Genomic DNA, 20,994 nt, shown 5'->3' with positions numbered 1-20,994 from the left:
AGCGCTGGACTTTGGGCAAAGTCCAGGGCTCCTGGCTACAGTCTCAGCAGGGACTGAAATATTGAAATCTTTGAAATATTGAACTTTCACCCAAAACTTTATTTATTTATTTATTTATTTATTTGGGATTTGTATCCCGCCCTTCCCACAAGTGGCTCAGGGCGGCTTCCAACAACTAATCAACATAAATTTAACAATTTTAAATATAAAACAATTAAATAATTAACATTTAACATTAAAACCAGTAACATTCACTTCATAAAACAATACAGCTTAAAACCAATAACATGTCATTTTATATAAACAGATGGCTGGCCAGTTACGTCAAGTTTTATCCCAGCTAGGTGTAGGCTAGCCAGAAGAGGGTCGTCTTACAGGCCCTGCGGAATTGAGCCAAGTCCCGCAGGGCCCTCACCTCTTCCGGCAGCTGATTCCACCAAGTGGGGGCCATAACGGAGAAAGCCCTTTCTCGGGTGATTTTCAAGCGGGCTTCTTTTGGCCCGGGGATAGAGAGGAGATTTTGTGTTCCTGACCTCAGTGCTCTCTGGGGAACATGTGGGGAGAGACGGTCCTTCAGGTAGGCAGGTCCCAGGCCATATAGGGCTTTAAAGGTAATAACCAGCACCTTGTACCGGACTCGGTACATCACTGGAAGCCAGTGCAGAGTCCGAAGACCCGGCCGAATGTGTCCCCACTTTGGGAGACCCAATAACAGCCGGGCTGCGGCATTCTGCACCAGCTGCAGTTTCCGAGTCCGGGACAGGGGCAGCCCCATGTAGAGGGCATTGCAGTAGTCCAACCTCGAGGTGACCGTAGCATGGATCACTGTTGCTAGGTCGTCACGCTCCAGGAAGGGGGCCAGCTGCCTTGCCCGCCTAAGATGAAAAAATGCGGACTTGGCAGCGGCTGCTATCTGAGCCTCCATCTTTAAGGAAGGCTCCAACAGCACCCCCAAGCTCCTGACTCTGTCCGCCGCCATCAGCGGCGCACCGTCAAAAGCTGGCAGGGGGATCCCCCCTCCCGGGCCGCGGCGACCCAAGCAAAGGACCTCTGTCTTCGTTGGATTTAGCTTCAGCCCACTCAGTCTGAGCCACTCAGCCACGGCCCGTAATGCCCGGTCAAGATTTTCCAGGGCGCAGACCGGCCGGCCGCCCATTAGTAGATAGAGCTGGGTGTCATCAGCATACTGGTGACACCCCAGCCCATACCTTCGGGCAATCTGGGCAAGAGGCCGCATGTAGATATTGAATAACATCGGGGAGAGAACCGCCCCCTGGGGCACACCACAATCAAGTGTGCACCTCTGGGATAGCTCCCCCCCTATTGCGACCTTTTGTCCCCGACCTTCCAGGAAAGAGGAAAGCCACTGTAAGGCCAACCCCTGAATCCCCGCGTCGGCGAGGCGGCACGTCAGTAGCCGATGGTCGACCGTGTCGAACGCCGCCGACAGGTCTAGTAACATCAGCACCGCCGAGCCACCCCGATCCAGATGCCGTTGAAGGTCATCTACTAGGGCAACCAACACTGTCTCCGTCCCGTGTCTGTCCCATAAGACAAGTCCATAGTCTAAAACACCAAATTGTGGCTTGGTGTGACTAATGTGAACTGTATGCAGTCATAGCTCTCTCCTCCCCTCGTTTATTTGGAGGCAATTAATGACTTCTGCTTTGAAACAAATCACAGTTTGTATCAGACTGACTAGGGATGGGCACGAACCACAAAAATGCAGTTCCCCAAAATGTGTCTCCCATACAAACAGAACTAGGCTTGTGAAGCTTGTGCCAAAACGGCTGAGCCATGGTGGCAACCTGCTCTGTGCGGTTCAGCTGTCTGGCTGCTCCACTCCACATGGATCAGCTGTTTAAAGGGGCTGCCCAAGAAAGCCCTTTTAAACAGCTAATCTTCCACACAGAACCTGTTTAAAGGGGGTTTCTTGGGCAGCCAGCCATGGAGTTCTATGCAGATCAATGATTTAAAGGGGCTTTCAAAGGCTGACTGCTAAAGAAAGTCCCTTTAAACAGTTGATCCACATGGAGCAGTTTACTTCATGCAGATCAGCTGTTCCAAGGGGCTTTCTTGGGCAGCCAGCCCCAGGCTTGGAGCTATTTAAACCCCTGCTTTCTGTTCCCATGGTTTTTTGTGGGGAGCGGAAAGCAAACCAAACAGCTGAGTGATGGGGAACTCCACACAGCTGTTTTTCTTGAAGATCGGAAAGCAAGGTGGGATTGTGACAGTTCTCCTTTGGAGAACTGTTCAGTTCCCTTTCTGTAAAGTATCTCTAAGAAACCCTTCAGTCTCATTAAAATCTTAGCCCGCCATTTCCTTCATATGCTGACTATTTCAATATTTCACTGGGCTCTGGAGACATAGACTGCAGACTAGGAATGCCAGCCTCCAGGTGGGACCTGGGGATTCACTGGAATTACAGTTTATCTTCAGACTACAGAAATCAGTTCCCTTGGAGAAAATGGATGCTTTGGAGGGTGGACCCCACATCTGTCCTTGTCCTCCCTAGGCCCCCATTATCAGATCTCCAGGACCTTGTCCACCTGGATCTGGCAACCCTATCCCCCATCCCTTGCCAGTGACCAGGGGGGACTTGGCAATCCTATTGCAGATACCTGGAGTAGATCTTTCAGGACAATTATTAGCCATTACCCTAAAGCCCAAACCTAGCCCCTGAGGATCAGCTTGCCCTCTTACAGAATCTAATGTGTGCTGAGTGGCTGTGGCAATGGTACTTGCTGGCAGTGCGCATGTTGAAGTGAAAGGAACTATCCTTAAAAATGTGTTAAAAGTGGATGGGATGTAGCAAGGTTGTGATGAAGAACTGTGTATGTATTGAGGTGTGACAATGAAGGAGTAAGAAAACTTGAAACAGGTACTTCATAGATTATTCAAGTGAGCTTAAAACTTCCTTTTTGCACCTGAACAACTAATTGGGCTTCTATAAATGCATCTTGGAAACATAACATTCAAGTTCTGTGACTTGAAGGTACTTTCTTGGGCTTCAAAGCACGCCCCCTCATGCTTTTCTGAACAGCTGTCTCAGTATGAGGACTGTAACTTGATATATTTTTGCTCTGGTTTATTAGCACAAATTCGTAATGGATGTTTTGGAAAAATGCACTGTGAATTAATCTGGAGTCCTTCACACCAGAGTGGTTGGTTCAGCATTACAAAACCTTGGGCACTGACTTTCATAACAACATTGTGAGCATGTGATCTGAGGACTTCAAGATGGCAAACTAAAATGATACTTCAGCAGCAGTTTTTTACTTTGATTGTTTTTCAATATTCATGCCCTAGTCTGTTCCTGTAATATAAATTACTTTGCCAGAATAATGGGGCATGAGCCCATGGTCTGTTTTTGTAGTTTGGTTGCTGTGGTAATGCTCAGCCTTCTACTAAACTAGCATCTCCAGGGAAACAGAAACGTTTGCAGCTGTTTTTATATCCTTGATATCAAATGTGTCTTAAACATTCTTTTGAAAGAGAGCCCTAATAGCTGCATAGGCATGTAAAGCTCGTATAAGTATTATTTACTCCTAGATAATGCCCGTTTTTCTTGTGTAAGATATATTAGGTACAAAGTGCTTACTGTGAAGTCTCACGTCTCTAGTAATGAGACCACTGCCACATGGTTAATTGAAAAAAGAAAATTGTTTTCTAATGAAACTGATGTTCTCATTTGAACTAAAGTGGAGTTATAGTATATTATCCTTTGGTTTATGCATTTAAAAAATAAAATATATATATTACAGTCTCCCCAGCATGGTGTAAATTCAGAATACAGGATAGGGAGGAATGGTGAATAACTGAGTAGTTTCCCCCCCATCAAAAATGTGTTTGTGTTGAGAGGCAGCATGGCATGAATTTTTGCTTCAGTGACCTGCAGGTTTTATCCATTCAAGAAGATTTTGTTTGCTTTTTTAAAAAATATGTAGAACATTTAACATTTAATTAGACAGATGTATCCCCTGCCTACCTTCTAAAATGGTACCGTCCTAGAGGGTTAACCTATGCTTTGGTTATGCAGGTAGGCTTTAATGATTAATTATGAACATATGAAGCTGCCTTCTACTGAATCAGACCCCCCCCTCGGTACATCAAAGTCAGTATTGTCTACTCAGACTGGCAGCGGCTCTCCAGGGTCTCAAGCTGAGGTTTTTCATGACTATTTGCCTGGACCCTTTTGAGTTGATGCCAGGGATTGAACCTGGGACCTTCTGCTTACCAAGCAGATGCTCTACCACTGAGCCACTGACCCTCCCCTAATTATCAAACTTGTGATAGATTTTGAGGGAGATCAGATGCTGCCAGTCTTAGTCACTGTTTGTGTAAAAAGGCTTCCGCAACATAAATTGTACACGTGTCAGGTTCTACTGTCAGCCTGAATAGCCCAGTTTGGCCTGAGGTTGAGAGGTCTTGGAAGCTAAGCAGTGTTGGCTGTGGTCAGTTCTCGGATGGGAAATCACCAAGGAAGACTGGGGTTGCTGCACAGAGAAAGGCACTGGCAAAAACCACTTCTGCTCATATTTTGCCTAGGACACAGCATGGGTGGGATTGCCACAAGTCAGTTGTGACTCAATAGCACATTCTGATCCAGAATCTACTGGACAGGATCCAGAAACCTCCAGACGTGTGCTATACTGCCCCCTTTCAGTGCAGCACTCAGGGATACATGCTAAAAGGATCTCAAGGTTGTGATGTTCTGTCAGGATCCACTGGACTGGAAGCCTCCATACTTGTCAGAACTGTCTCCTTCCAGTTGGCATTCAGACAATTTAACTTACAGAGAAATTTCCTTGAGGAAATTCATAGCCAGGAGCAAGCAGAGCCAAGCCCCATGAACTCTTCCATCTCCTCAGTCAGAGTCTGCTCATCAGTGGCCTCCTCACGCATTACCACCTGTTTGCAGGAGGAGTTGGTGGGCTGAGCCAGTGCTCACTATTGCTGCTACTCATGTGAGCAACCCTGCATTGCTGCTTTATAATGCAGCAAGGGTCACTCAGCTTGGCTTGCTGCAGGGCCATTTTAACTTTCTCATCTGTCCTTGCACTCAAAGATACAGACAAAATGAATCCCAAGGCCGTGATGTCCTGCCAAGCTCCAGGCAAGTACATTGAGTTACCCTGAGTTATAAAAGCTTCTGGATTAGGAGTGAGCTAGTTTTAGAAAAAATTAGTTCTTATCTTGCTTGTTAGCCAGCTATACGTGACTATTGTGAAGGTCTGCTGCATTCCTGTCAGGTCCAGCTCCTGAAGACTCCTGCTTCCCACTCTTTTAGCCTTGTAAACTGCTAACTCTCAAAACATCCTGGTAACAGCCTTCTGTCCTCCCCTCTCTGAACTGATGCAAGGGCTTCACCCAAGATACATGGGGTTGGAGGAGCAGGATGGTAGCACCTGGCATTATCCCCTACCTCCCTGTGGCCTCTGGTAGCTGTATATAGAGTTAATATGCATGTAGCTTTCTGGTATGATAAAGAACACTGCTTTCTCATGGTTCTCAGTTTCATAGAGAAAGCTCTTTAGGTTATATGAGTAGGTTCACTGCAGAGCTTCCAATGAATGTGGTAGATTAGAGGTGGACATGGCTAAGAACATAAAAGAAGCCATGTTGGATCAGGCCAATGACCCATCCAGTCCAACACTCTGTGTCACACAGTGGCCAAAACCCCCAAGTGTTATCAAAAAATCCACCAGTGGGGCTAGAAGCCCTTCCACTGTGCCCCCCCAGCACAAGAATACCGAGCATCACTGCCCTAGACAGAGAGTTGCAACAATAAGCTGTGGCTAATAGCCACTGATGGACCTCTGCTAATATGATAAGATCGCCAGCCTCCTTCTGCCCACCCCAGCTAGGGTTGCCAGCCTGGAGATTCCCACTTTTTCAACTGATCTCCATCTGGCAGAGATCAGCTCCCCTGGAGAAAATGGCTGCTTTGAAGGGTGGGCTCTATGGCATTGTACCATGCTGAGGTCCATCCTCAAACCCTGCCCTCTCCCGGATCCACCCCCAAAGTCTCCAGGTATTTTCTAACCTGGAGCTGGCAACCCTACTCAGCACATTCACTGTATCCAGTCAGAACATGTGTAGAGTGAGTGTGTGTGTGTTCCCCAATCCTCCCTGCTTATTTCGGGCACCATACTGTGCTATTTTTTATATCTGGCATAATTCAAGTACTTTTTATTTCCACAGACTACATAGTGGGCCTCGTTATTATGTCTCATGTCACTTGGGGATGTATTTAGTCATTAGGTGGCCCTCAAAGGAAATGTGCTGGTCTGTGGGAGGTTGGGATATGCACAGTATTCTTGGGTAACTGTAGAAGTTTATTCCTTAGCCTCCTCTCCACCCCCACCTCAAGACTGTCCACTTTACAAGCAAGGGAAGGGTTTTAGGCCATTAGGATTGAAGGACTCTGTCCTCATGAGCTGCCATCTTTCTCAGATTGCTCCAAGAGAAAGCCCCCACACTCTCACAAGAGCCAAAATATCTCATCTCATTCCTGGAGTTGTTTTCATTAGCAGACCTCATTCAGAGTTTTTGAGGCTTCTCTTAGACTTCCTCCCAAAAGACCACCCAACCCACACATCCTAGATTTCTCTACAGAGGATCATTCATGTCTGCTTCCGAAATTTGTTCAGAAGCCTTGTGCTTCTGTTGACTTCACATAATCTTGTACGCCCACCTGATCATACCTGTTTGTTGAATCTCCTTAAATTGATCCTAAGAAACAGTAAACAGGGGCAAGGCTAGAAAGTGTTGTGTTGTTTTCCTCTTTCCCTCTTGCTATCTGTGCTATACAGAATGACATCAGTGCTAAACAGCAGATGATGATGCTATAAATCAACCTAAACTCTAATTTTCTGGGTCAGAGGTATTGGATTCTAATTGGCTGTTCAATTACTGTTCAGCATAATTGGTAAGTAATGGATAATTTGAAAGAAAAATAGATTACTTGCTATGGCTTTGGGGTCTTAATCAAGAATCTCTAGTTTCCCTACAGAATAGGCTTTTAGTTCTGGTTGCCAAGGCATATTCATGGACAGGCATTACTGCTTGTTGCCCCCTTCATCCACAGCTGCAGTCTCCTCCTCAGTCCAACGCAGGGGCTAAAATTAAAATCCCCAGAATGGTATGTAGCTTATTACAGAGAAGAGAGAGTCCAATAGGCAGTGTATGGACTGCACATGGATCTCCTCCATGGCTGCTGAGATAGTTTCTGTTTGTTTGTACCCTACTCTTCTACCCAAGGGCATTGCACATGATGCAGTTATCCCATTTATTATCTCAAGAAATACTGTGAGGTAGCTTTTCAGGAGAAACTGCTTGAACTGCCAAATCTTAGAATGCCCTGTTACCTGGGCAGTACCTGGGGCAGAACTCAGAGTGGGCAAAAAATGGCAGAGCACAGAGCTTGCTTGGGTAGAGCTTAGTACAAAAAACATTCTGTTCAAGTTAAACTGCATCTGGTACTATAGATCCAGATCCAAATACAAAAATGCTGACCAGTACATTTCCCCCACTTAGTCTGTTGGGAAACCTAAATGCTTTCTGGTTAGCTTCACAATTGAGCATGGATCTTGATGGCAGTTGAAAGTTCAAAGTAAATAGTGTACCAGGCTAGCAGTGTATTCCAAAGCAAAGTTACACCCTGCCAGTCCTTTAATGAAATCAGAATGGTCTAACTTTGTTCAGGATTGTATTGCACTGGAAAGACACAGGTTCAAATTCCCACTCAGCCATGAAACTCAGAAGGGGAATTAGGGCTTTTACCCTCTCTCAGCTCAACTTATCTAATGGGGGTGTTGCGAGAAAAAAATGGAGGAAAGGAGAACAATGCAGCAGCATCCTGGTAAGTGCTTCTTGCCTACCAGTGTCATGTTTCAGTAAGCCCTGAGAGCTAGGCCTACTGGTATGAACTGTGAACTTACAATTCCCAAGCTCAAATCTCATCTGAGTCATGAGTTTGGAGAGCCAGAATGGTATAGTGGTACCAGGAGAGTGTCAGACTAGGATCTGAGAGACCTCAATTTGAATCCTCTCTCTGCTGTAACAGCTGTGGGATCCAGATGGTGGGCCAGTCACACACCTTCAGTGTAACTTACCTCAAAGCGTTGTTTTAAGGATAAAATTGAGAAAGGGACAATGTTGTAAGCCACTTTGGGTCCAAAGTGGCAAGCAAAGTCGGGTATAAATGAAGTAAATAAACTCAGCAGCTAGCCGAAAGTCTGGTACTCTCTTTTTTGTATGAGCTCAACACACATGTCTGAAAAATGGGCATAATTGCACAGCGCTTGAACTCTAAAAAAGCCTGTATATGTATGAAAAAATGTTATTCACTAGCTTTTGAATGTTCTAACTGTAGATTTGTTTGTTTTTTCTGTTTGCTTTGTAGGTCACCTTACACTTGAACCCAATTTCTTCCATTCATATCCACCAGAAGCCATTGGTGTTCCTTTTGAATTCTCCAGTGCCTTTAGTGTGGAAGGTAAAAACTGAAAGACTTGCCCCTAGGATCCCAAGGTTTTTCTATGTAAGTATTCAGAATTTCTTGATGTTTTGTATCCACTTCAAAATGCACTATATGTAATTGATGGTATTTATTTGGTAGGAAGGGGAATCGTTAAGGTAAAATGTTAATTAGCCATCACATTGCAGGTTAAGACTCTAGGGACAGTTAGGTGGCACTTGAAAATAATTTGGGATTGAACAATTATTTTTGTAAGAGAGTTTACACATTTGTTCTTGTTGTATGACTGTTGTCTTGAGAAGAATTCCTACTTTGAGAGAGTGTGTGGCCTATGATTAGCCCTGGAGGGCTCCATAGTGGTAATACCAAAGACTCAGGAGGAATTGCTGCTAGCAGCTTGCTGGCTGTGTGGTCTATAGCCTAAACACTCATCAGTTTGAGTTGAGCCTCTTGAGCACAGTAGAATGGTTACTTTTGCTTGGAGACTTCTTCAAAGTTAGGACAAAACTTCTCCAAGAATGAAGTCATATATGCTTCTCAGATATGGGAATGCTGCTTGTGCTGAAAGAGCCAGCTATTACCTCCTGTTTTGTAATTCACTTTGTAATTGTCTTGGTTTGCCAGGATATTCAAATTTGCTGTTTGTAGTGCTAAGCAGACTAGATGTTTGGATTGCATTTCTGGGCTATGATATCATGTCTCACGATGAATCCTTGAAGCTTCTCTATTTAACATCCTGATTTCAGAAACAAACATCACTGTTGCTGGCTATAGAAGAGCTGCACTGTGCCTGGTTCTGCTCTGTAAGACATAGGCCACAAAATCAGCTAGGGTGGACACATCTATGTTCTTCTTAGTCTAGAATAAGGTGACTGTTTCTCAAATTGTATCTGGAACCCAGGGAGCAATCTAAAATGGTGCTGAACAGATCTAATTCATGTTACCTGTTGTACTAAACTGTTTGCATTCCTGCAGACAGATGTACAGGCTGTGAAACTTCAGACTACAGCTCATGAAAGCATTTTCGATTTCCCCCCTATATTAAAAATAACTCCTTGCAGATAGAAATTGAGCACAGTGTGCAAACACAGAGAATGCAGCCTGTCTTCCTGCTGTGCTAGCTTTCTATTTGGAATTTTGAGTAGTTTAGTCCAATTTGGCATCTTGGCATCCCATTATCACCTCAGTCTCCTGCGTGTATGAACTAGGCTTAAGGAAGGCTATCAGCTTCCTGCTGGTAGTGGGATATCTCCCACTCCCTTGGTCCATTGCCTGCCGGTAACTGGAACAACTGTGGAAAGAAACTGATAAAAATTGTGGGTGTGTGCCAGTGTGTTGACATCACTTCTATCAAAAAGCAGAAATGAGGTCACAGCATTGAGGATTTGCAAGAACTTTATGGTAAAACCATCAAAATCTTAGAGTGCCCCTCCAACATCATAACATGTCTGGTTGTTGATAGAAATCACATCAACACACTGGCATGCCAGTCTGTACCCTCAGAAGGCTTCCAGGGATTGCTGGTTGTGGCCTACCTGGACCTAAGGTCTAATTAAAAATTCACAATATACTATCTTATTTGTTGGATAGAAAACTAACACATGAAATAAAAATAAAATTTTAGTATGCATTGTCTCCTGATGTAAATAGGAGGTCCCCAGTTTTTGTGGATGGTCCCCAACATCTAGTTTATCCATAAGGAAAAAAGGAATTTTATTGAAAGCAACTTCAGTTTTTCACGTACTGGAAATTGTTGATTTCAGAGAGCTTGATAGATGATTTTACCCCCCCCCCCCCCCCAAAAAAAAAAATCTGAGTTCCAAAATGGTTTGTGCCTAGAAGGGTTGTTCTAAACATTAGAATGTTATTTGAGGTGCCCTTTTGATCCCTTCCAGTCATGTGATTCTGTGAAGGTTTCTCTTTGGCTTTCTCAAATTGTTTGTCTTACATTTCTGCAGAATTGTTTGAGACAATTCATATTTACAAGATGTCCTTTGAATGGAGGGACATGGCTAATGCTGTGTGTGGAATTTCTACAGCTGCCAAACTAGAGAATTTTGATCAATACATTAGCTTGTCTTTCATATTTAATGGACATGTGACGCACATGCATATACTCTAGTATTATTTTGGTCTGAAGTTTGGTCTTAAAAACTATGTAGAAAAGAAGCTTAATGCAAGTAAGAACGTCAGTAGGTTTTCCAGTTTATTCAATCCATGGAACAATACTTCCTTGTTCCTCCTAACCAGAAAGTTCAGAGAATCCAAAGTTGTAAATAGGGTTGCCAGCCCCCCCCCCCCCCACGGGCACTAGCAGGAGATGGAGGGGTATGGTTGCTAGATCTAGATTGGGTAATTCTTGGAGATTGGGAGGGACGGTGGCTCAGTGGTAGAGCATCTGCTTGGGAAGCAGAAGGTCCCAGGTTCAATCCCCGGCATCTCCAAAAAAGGGTCCAGGCAAATAGGTGTGAAAAACCTCAGCTTGAGACCCTGGAGAGCCGCTGCCAGTCTGAGAAGACAATACTGACTTTGATGGACCAAAGGTCTGATTCAGTATAAGGCAGCTTCATATGTTCATATGTTCATTTAGGGGTGGAGCCTGGAGAGGACAGGGACTTCAGTGGGATGCAAAGCCATAGAGTCTACCCTTCAAAGCATCCATTTTCTCCAGGAGAACTGATCTCTGTAGTCTGGAGATGAGGTGTAATTCCAGGGGGATCCCCAGGTTCCACATGGCGGCTGACATTCCCTAGTTGTAAAACAATAATACAACAGTTCCTTCAGGGTTCTGAATAGAGAATTTGTTACTTTCGTCCTTTTACTTAAAATATTTTTGGCTTGTAGGTGAAACTTCTTGTGTTAAACCACATAGGAAATTCATAGTATTTTGAATCTTAATGTATGTTTTCTTAGTAAAATCCCAATTTAAAGTTTTTTTAAACTTCAAGGAGCCTCAGTGGCCAAAATAGAAATATGTGTGTCACATATGCTGCATTAAAGGCAGAATTATTGTGTCTGTCTCTATGGAAGCATTCAATTAGGCGAGTCATAGACTTCTTGGCTCATATGCAAAAATACAGGTTTTTTTTGGGGGGGGGGGGTTTAAAAGAAGTATTAACAGATTGTGGTACTGATGAAAAATAACTTTTCAGAAGTAAATACTCTGCTAATAAAAGATGGAGAAATAAAAAGACCTATTATTTAAGGCTGCAGAACTCTAAATTGTTGCTGTGGCTAATTTTGATGTGCAGATTTTTGAAATTTGCACAGGGGCCAGGTCTTGACTATTAGATACAAGGATAAATAACAGTATGCTCCTTCCACATGTTCCACCCCATCATGCACAAATGGGGTATAACTATGAACACATAACCCTAGAAGCCCTTCTCAGTTTCTGTGAAGTATGAGGCACACACACCTGGACTAAGTTATTCCTGTTGCATTCTCCAGATAGCATAAGGAATGGGATATTAAAAAGCCTCTTTTGTACACCGTACTGGTCAAGGTTCCTGCTCACTTGGCCCCAGACCTGTGCTGTCTATATTCTAACCAACTTGCTATATAGTACTTGACTGCTGTGGGCTATGAGAGCTGGAAGCTACTTATCTAGCCTTGGAGGTCAGCTCAGCTGTATGGCTGTATTGTGTTATAGGGGGAAGGGAAGCATCCCAGGTATTTCTCTCCTTCCTCTATGATCAAACCTATTGTAAAACTTCTTGAATAGAAGGGGCATAAGCAGAAAGAGAGAATAGGTATCTTTCTGTACAAAATACAATATGCAGGTGTTGATGGCTTTGGGATTGGGGTTGCAGCTGCAGATGAATGTCCCCTATTTCATTTCTGTATATGCATTATGTGCAGCTCTTTGTGTATACAAACAGTGAAAGTGTAAGTCTACTCGTAGTTATCTTCTAATCTATTAAGAACTAGACAGTTCTCTTTTCAAAATGCAAAAGGAAAACCTGTTTTCCTTTTAAATGCCTCCTCTTGTGTCCTCTAAAAATACTGAGAAACCCTTATCAGCTACTCTTCAAAAACAGTGTTACGGGGTGGGGGGAGTTTTGTCTGTAGATGGCCTAAAGAAGGACCAATTTCACACTAGACCTTTAATCCTGCTTTAACCCTGTCCCCAAACTGGCATTCTACACTAGAATCATAGAATCCGATAAACTGACTCTATGACTCTATGATTCTATTATTTTAGTGTAGAATGTCAGCTTAGGGATAGGGCTAAACCAGGTTTAAAGGTCTAGTGCAAAATGGACCAAAACTCAAAAAGAACTGAAATTCTAATCCAGAGGTGGCCAAACTTGCTTAATGTAAGAGCCACATAGAATAAACATCAGATGTTTGAGAGCCACAAGACATGAACATCAGATATTTGAGGAAGGGAGGGGAAGGAAGGAAGGAGATGAAGGAAGGGAGGGAAAGATGGAAAGAAAGCAACTTTAATTTTAAATGCATTCTACAAGCTGCTGGCTGGCTGGCTTGGCTTGGGGAAATGATTTAAAGAGACACCTTCTCCGAGCCAGCCAACGGGGTAGTGGGGGCTTTCAGAGCCACACAATATTTGTGAAAGAGCCACAAGTGGCTCCCGAGCCACAGTTTGGACACCCCTGTTCTAATCAATCTCACCCCTTGACTGGAAGGGTCTTTCCACAGGGACTTCCGCTCATAGAAACAGAAAAATTCCGGCATCACACAAACCCTTGAAATTCTGGTATTCAGTCGAAAACTGTGATTGGCTTCTATTAGTTATGGATGTAGAGTGGTGTCTCTTCTCCCTCTCTCTCCCTAATAGTTTTTACATAGGGTGTTTTCGCACTCACCTTCAGCCGGCGCGACCCCCCTCTTCACCGTGCAGGATCTGCGCGGATTTCGCACTAAACGCCGCGGAGCAGCCGGAAGAGCCAGAAACTCCCGGCGCAAAAGCAGCGCAAACGGAAACTGCTTTTTGGCGGTTTCCGTTTGCACCGCAAAAGCGCCGGGAGTTTCCGGCTCTTCCGGCTGCTCCGCGGCGTTTAGTGCGAAATCCGCGCAGATCCTGTGCGGTGAAGAGGGGGGTCGCGCCGGCTGAAGGTGAGTGCGAAAACACTAATAGTGAAAATCTGTTCACTCCTGTAGTGGAAGTAAATTCTGATGACTGTGCCTCCTTGGTGCCACACATTTTTGTCTTAGCTCAGAAAAATGGCCCCAAAGCACACAACTTTAATGCCAGTAACTCACAAAGTAGATTTTTTGTTCACAAGACTCTGCAGTTTAGAGGGAACATTGTTGGTAACTCTACTTAGATTAATACGTTGGTATTGAAGGTTATTTGACTGGAGTTAAGAACATAAGAGAAGCCATGTTAGATCAGGCCAATGGCCCATCCAGTCCAACACTCTGTGTCACACAGTGGCAAAAAATTTATACATATATATATATATACACACACACACACACACACACTGTGGCTAATAGCCACTGATGGACCTCTGCTCCATATTTTTATCTAAACCCCTCTTGAAGGTGGCTATGCTTGTGGCCGCCACCACCTCCTGTGGCAGAGAATTCTACATGTTAATCACCCTTTGGGTGAAGAAGTACCGTATTTTTCGGACCATAAGACGCACTCCCCCCCCCCAAAGTGGGGGGAAAGTGCGTGCGTCTTATGGTCCAAATACTAAAAGATGAGGGGGGAGGGGCCTGCAGCCCCCGGGAGACAAGCGGCGAGATCGCTCCCTCCGCCCCCATCGCCAACCCAGCACTTTGCAGGGAGCGATCTCGCCGCTTGCCTCCCAGCGAGGCACGCAAGCGCGGGGCAAGCACGCCTGGCTGGGAGACAAGCGGCGAGATCGCTCCCTGCAAAGTGCTGCGTTGGCGATGGGGGCGGAGGGAGCGATCTCGCCGCTTGTCTCCCAGCCAGGCACGCAAGCGCGGGGCAAGCACGCCTGGCTGGAAGACAAGCGGCGAGATCGCTCCCTCCGCCCCCATCGCCAACCCAGCACTTTGCAGGGAGCGATCTCGCCGCTTGTCTCCCAGCCAGGCGTGCTTCCCCGCGCTTGCGTGCCTGGCTGGGAGACAAGCGGCGAGATCACCTTCACCGCAAATCCAGCACTTCGCAGGCGCCGGCATGCTTCTCCCGCGCCTGCGTGCGGCCCCCGGCCGAGGCGGCCCGAAGGCTGCAATGGCGCCCGCATCACCGAAGATGGCCATTTGCGCACATAGACGAAGGTGCGTCTTATGGTCCGGAGCGTCTAATCGTCCGAAAAATACGGTACTTCCTTTTATCCGTTTTAACCTGTCTGCTCAGCAATTTCATCAAATGCCCATGAGTTCTTGTATTGTGAGAAAGGGAGAAAAGTACTTCTTTCTCTACTTTCTCCAACCCATGCATTATCTTGTAAACCTCTATCATGTCACCCCGCAGTCGATGTTTCTCCAAGCTAAAGAGTCCCAAGCGTTTCAACCTTTCTTCATAGGGAAAGTGTTCCAGCCTTTTAATCATTCTAGTTGCCCTTTTCTGGACTTTCTCCAATGCTATAATATCCTTTTTGTGGTGCGGCAACCAGAACTGCACACAGTACTCCAAATGAGATCGCACCATCGATTTATACAGGGGCATTATGATACTTGCTGATTTGTTTTCAATTCCCTTCCTAATAATTCCCAGCATGGCGTTGGCCTTTTTTATTGCAAATGCACACTGTCTTGACATTTTCAGTGAGTTATCTACCACGATCCCAAGATCTCTCTCTTGGTCAGTCTCTGCCAGTTCACACCCCATCAACTTGTATTTGTAGCTGGGATTCTTGGCCCCAATGTGCATTACTTTGCACTTGGCCACATTGAACCGCATCTGCCACGTTGACGCCCACTCACCCAGCCTCAACAGATCCCTTTGGAGTTCCTCACAATCCTCTCTGGTTCTCAGAGTCATCCGCAAACTTGGCCACTTCACTGCTCACTCCCAACTCTAAATCATTTATGAACAAGTTAAAGAGCATGGGACCCAGTACCGAGCCCTGCGGCACCCCACTGCTTACCGTCCTCCACTGCGAAGACTTCCCATTTATACTCACTCTCTGCTTCCTATTACTCAGCCAGTTTTTGATCCACAAGAGGACCTGTCCTTTTACTCCATGACTCTCGAGCTTTTTAAGGAGCCTTTGATGAGGAACTTTATCAAAAGCTTTCTGGAAGTCAAGGTAAACAACATCTATCAGGTCTCCTTTGTCCACATGTTTGTTCACCCCCTCAAAGAAATGTAACAGGTTAGTGAGGCAAGATCTTCCCTTACAGAACCCATGCTGAATCTTCCTCAATAACCCGTGTTCATCAATGTGCCTACTCATTCTGTCCTTCAAAATGCTTTCTACCAACTTTCCCGGTATTGAAGTCAGACTGTAATTTCCCGGATCTCCTCTGGAACCCTTTTAAAATATGGGGGTGATATTTGCTACCTTCCAGTCCTCAGGAACGGAGGCAGATTTCAATGAAAGATTACAGATTTTTGTTAGAAGATCCACAAGTTCAACTTTGAGTTCTTTCAGAACTCTCGGATGTATGCCATCCGGACCCAGTGCCTTATTAGTTTTTAATTTGTCCATCAGTTGTAGGACCTCCTCTTTTGTCACCTCAATCTGACTCAGGTCTTCCAACACCCCTTCCAAAATTAGTGGTTCTGGGGCAGGCAAAAAGTTCTCATGTTCCACAGTGAAGACGGAGGCAAAAAATTCATTCAGCTTCTCAGCCATTTCCCTATCCTCCTTCAGTAATCCTTTTACCCCATGGTCATCCAAGGGCCCCACTGCCTCCATGGCTGGTTTCCTACTTCTAATATATTTGAAGAAATTGTTATTGTTGGTCTTTATGTTTTTTGCAATATGCTCCTCATAGTTCCTTTTTGCCTGCCTGATCACAGTCTTGCATTTGATTTGCCACAGCCTGTGTTCCCTTTTACTAATCTCACTTGGACTGTTTTTCCACCACTTAAAGGAGTTCTTCTTACCTTTTACAGCTTCCATTACTTACAAGGCATCAGTTGCAGTATTTCTGAGTATGATTCATGAAAGAACAAATTCAGAGTGATTTAGAAGGATTTTAAAACTAGTTTTGCATTGAAAAGGCTGGTATGTACATTAGTTGACTTTCCCCAACACAACCCCCAACATCTTGTTAGGAAATGAATTATGATCTCTGTATTAAGGGGTTTATTTAATAGCAGAAGGAAATCTCTGAGAAAGGTACATTGTTTGTAATCTGTAGTGATGTATGTGTTCAAGCCTTGCTGAAAGTAAAAAATGATAGTAGAACAATCAAGTTAGTTAAATTAGTTTGTGCAACATAGTATGTTACTTAACTCATTTCTCTTCCTAGGCCCTCTCCTTTTTTCTCACTGTGTTTCAGGACTCACTGGCACTGAGAAATGCCATATTTCTTTGCCAGTTCATTTTATGCTGCTTCATGTATCTTTGAGATTATTGGCTGGTGGTATCTGTTATTCTGTTTACCTGATGTTTTTACTAGTAAATATTTTATTTTATATTTAATTGTATGTTTTTGATCTTATTGTTAGTTATGGTGGTCTTTCTGACTGAAAAACCAAATACAAAAGCACTAAATAGATAAAATATACTGCATAGAATTTCATAGTAGAAAATTCATGCCAAGAGCTAAACAGCATTTGTATCTTCTCAGTAGTTTGAAATATCTGATTTGTTATGAAATATCTAATTAGTTATGCATAGGCGGTTTATTCACTACAAATTCTGAAGCCTAGAGATACTGGTGGTGGTGGGTGGTGGTAGTTAAAATTAATTAAGAAAAATCAGACAGAGTGAAAGAAACAAAATAGATTTCCCCCTCAGGTTTTGAATACTGTATATCAAAACTTTAGCAGTCTTTTGAATAAATCCAAGCTGCAGCAGTCTTGGAGGCAAAGGGAAATCCCAGCCACACCGTTCCTAATTTGCTCCCTCCTTTTTTTCTCTCTCTCTCTTGCTCTCCTTCAAGCAAGTTTCCACACAAAGGTATTGGCAGGCAGCCATGGTTTTTATGTTTTATTCTTGTGTCAAAGAGGTGGCCTTTGCAGGTGTTATTCAGCTGGTGGAAAGTTTGCTTCAAGCGTTAGCCCTTTGACTTCCATGGCTCAATATTTTTCCTGCTGGAATGAGGGTGTTTGTTATGGAAACTACAATGAAATTTCCTTAGATACTTTTTACTCTGTGGTCACAGATCATCAGTGGGGTTAAATATTCATCAGCAGTCATATTTGCTTACTTATTATGGTTTCAATAGTTCTGCAGCAAAGCCGGTGATTTGCTGTAGGCATGATTAGTGCATCCCACTCCAAGTGTGGTAGTGAGGGAGGATGAATTCGCAGTTGTGAGATTCTTGAATTTTGGAATTTAACCTAGTTGTGATTCCTTAAAAGAGTCAGTGCAGTTGACCATTGTCATACTCTTCAATTTATTGTAGTTGAGGGTTGCCAGCCTCCAGGTGGGGTCTGGAGGTCTCCCGCTTTTACAACTGATCTCCAGCTGGCAGAAATCAGCTCCCCTACAGAAAATGGCTGCTTTGAAGGGTAGACTCTATGGCATTGTACCATGCCGCGGCCCTTCCCCAAACCCAGCCTTCTCCCAGATCCACCCACAAAGTCTCTAGGTATCTTCCAACACTGACCTGACAACCTTAAGGGTATCAAAAGATTGTATGTTAGCTGTTGTCTTTATGAATCTCAGGGCAACCTTTGAATCAGTGCCTAAGCAAAGATTATGGGAAAAATTGAATAAATAATTTATCGACAAGTGTCTCCTTTTTCCGATCCAACAGGTATATGATCAGCCAGCTGTGTGGACCTTCTGGTGAATTATTCAATTAAGTAAAGGAGTCAAGGAAGGATGTATCCTTGCTCCGTTGCTATTTAACTTATATCTCAGTGATTTAAGTTCTCACATTTGTCACTTACCTTGCCTGGCTCATGTTAAATTACCCTGTCTTTTCTATGCAGACAATACAATTGTTATGTCAAGATCTGTGGTTGGCCTACATAATCATATAGGTTACTTTTTGTATTGTTCCAGTGAGGTCTTAGCTATTAATGTTACTAAGTCAAAGGTTCTTCTTTTCAGTAAAAAAAAGGATAAAGACATACAAGTAGCAGATCAATCCATGGAGCAAGTGGAACATTTTGGATATCTAGGAGTTATTTTGCAATCATGCCTTTCTTGGAAGATGCAATTGAATTCTGTTGTAAGAGTTGCTATGAGTATTGAGAAGGCCATTTCAAGATTTTATTACTTCTCTGGTGGCTAATATGTTCCTGCAGCAGTAAAAGTATTTCATGCTAGAGACACCGGGCAGATGTTATATACTGACGGGGTTTGGATAAGAACAGTAACAGACAACATCAATTAACCACTATTAAGATTCCTATATAACATTTTGAGAATCCCTTGAAGTGTGTCTGGAATAGCTCTGAGAGCCAAAGTTGGGGAGATGTCCTTTGAAGCAAAGCCTGAGGCAAAACATTCTATCTGAAAATTAGGATTTTAAAATCAAATCCAGATTCAAGCCTGCTCAGATTAGTTAAATTTGACCATCACACAAGTGATTGGGACAGATTACTGGATCATAAATTATCACATTTGGGCATTACGCATAATGTGACAGAAACAATGTGTAGATAAGAATTGACCAGATCATTAGTAGATGTCTGAGGGACTTTGATTATGGGAGCGCATTGATTAGAGCTCACAGAATCTTTCTCAGTAGGCATTCCCACTCCAACAAAATGCCAAACTGTCTATGTAAGCTATTTCTTCCAGAGTATAGAAGGGCATTCATGCTTGCCCTACCTTCAGCAGTGCTGTTAGGAAGATTCAGTGGAATTCCATATTCTGTAATTGCAGCAACAGCAGAATCGATTCTGTGGATCATTTTTTTACTGTCCCAGATTTTCAGGTTTAAGAGCTGAATTGATCTCTCTACTATTTAATTAAGACTTTTATCTCTTCAGAAGCTAAATTGGCTTGCTTATCGAGAAATAAAGTTAAACTACTTTGTGTGTGGCAAAATTTCTGGCTGCTGTTGTTAAGTTACATGAAAACTTTTGTAGTAACTTTTATGTTCTCCTTTTGTGGGGTGAAGATTTGCTGTTTATGACTCTGGTTTTAGAAGCAGTAATTAAGAAGAAAGTAAGAAACTAAGAAACTAGTTGTATTAGGAAATGTATCTGATGGTGTTTCCATGAGAAATACATTTCTGGGTGTAGCTCCCTTCCCCCAGCCAGTTGGGATAGAATTCTCAAGTCTGCTTTCCTTAGCCAAGGGATCTGTCCTCCAAAATTTCCAATAGAAGAAACTGCTTCAGTCTTTATAGGCAGTTCAAATTCTTACATGCCCAGTAAGCATCAGCAACATAAACTGAGATACGCTTTCTATTTGTTCCCCTTGAGCAGCTATGTGTATGTGTGTGTGAAAAGGAAGTACATGTATGAGGACATCAGGTGACTGGAGAATGCCGGAACATCTGATCTTGCTGTGCTGCATCTCTTTCAGCGTTTTTCTGATTGACTGTCCATATGGGAGCCAGGCTAGGAGAAAATATGCAAACAGAGTAAGATGTGAAATGGATAAGCAAAAGCTTTCCCTGACTTTGTAGTCATTTTTTAAATATATTTTTTGTGACAGTCTACGTTGTTTGATGCCCATTCCAGCCTGTTCTGGCCCATTCCGGCTTTTACTCTGTCCCGTTTAAATGGGAGGGGAAGAAGATGACCCACATTTGCCGTCTCCCCGCCAGGCGGAGAGACAGCAAAGAGAACTCCTGGGCTTCCCCTCCCTGGCCGGGTGTTTAAATTGGGGGGGGGGGGGAGATCGCCCACCTTTTCTGGCACCTTTTTTTTTAAAAAAAAGCCAAACACGATATCCCACAGTACTGCACTTGCGTGAGTGCGGAATGCCATCTCAAAAAATGAGGTCCCGTTGAGACCTCTGATCAATCAATGATGGTACTAATGCTGCTTAGAACTGAAGGATGGAGGGATGTCTGATCAGGAAATTTGTTGTAAAAAAGCTGTGGGGTATAATAGCGACAGGTTAGGGATGGATTTAATGGTGAGTGTGACCGCGGCCGTGGTTTGGCTTTTATCTCATGTGGTTTGGTGTGTATATCTATTTTTCACCATTAATGGGTATTGATTGGGGAGGAAATTTAAGCCTTTGCCTCTTTCTGTGCAGAATATATTAAATAAACTTGTCTCCAGGCCATCCTATTGTGGGGGGAGGGGGAGCCTGAAGGTCTCTACCCTTTTCCCCCTCCACAGTTCAGCCTGTCTGTCAGTTTATCAGAGTGAAGCATTTGCTTTGGTCCCTTGCAAGACTTCATTGCAGCTTAGCTACCATTCTTGATGGGGTGGACTACTGTTTTTCTACCCCGCATCTGGCCCGTTATGCAGATATAAGTGTAGCATTTTCCCTACCTGCCTAGCCTAGCACATGTACAACTGCAAATAACAGAGTAATACA

The 20,994-nt window shown here is 43.8% G+C and overlaps 1 protein-coding gene across 1 annotated transcript in view; it reads left to right on the top strand.

Annotated features, from left to right (window-relative positions):
• The window catches only part of TGFBR3 (transforming growth factor beta receptor 3), a 200,922-nt gene that overhangs the window by 103,022 nt on the left and 76,906 nt on the right, over positions 1–20,994 (top strand). Inside the window, exon 4 of the mRNA XM_060232181.1 lies at positions 8,408–8,545. Within this exon, the coding sequence (XP_060088164.1) occupies positions 8,408–8,545 (138 nt within the window). The remainder of the gene's footprint in view (positions 1–8,407; positions 8,546–20,994) is intronic.

This window comes from Heteronotia binoei, chromosome 2 (genome assembly GCF_032191835.1).
Source record: "Heteronotia binoei isolate CCM8104 ecotype False Entrance Well chromosome 2, APGP_CSIRO_Hbin_v1, whole genome shotgun sequence".
NCBI classification, from domain to species: Eukaryota; Metazoa; Chordata; class Lepidosauria; order Squamata; family Gekkonidae; genus Heteronotia; species Heteronotia binoei.
This window is presented reverse-complemented; position numbering and strand designations above follow the sequence as displayed.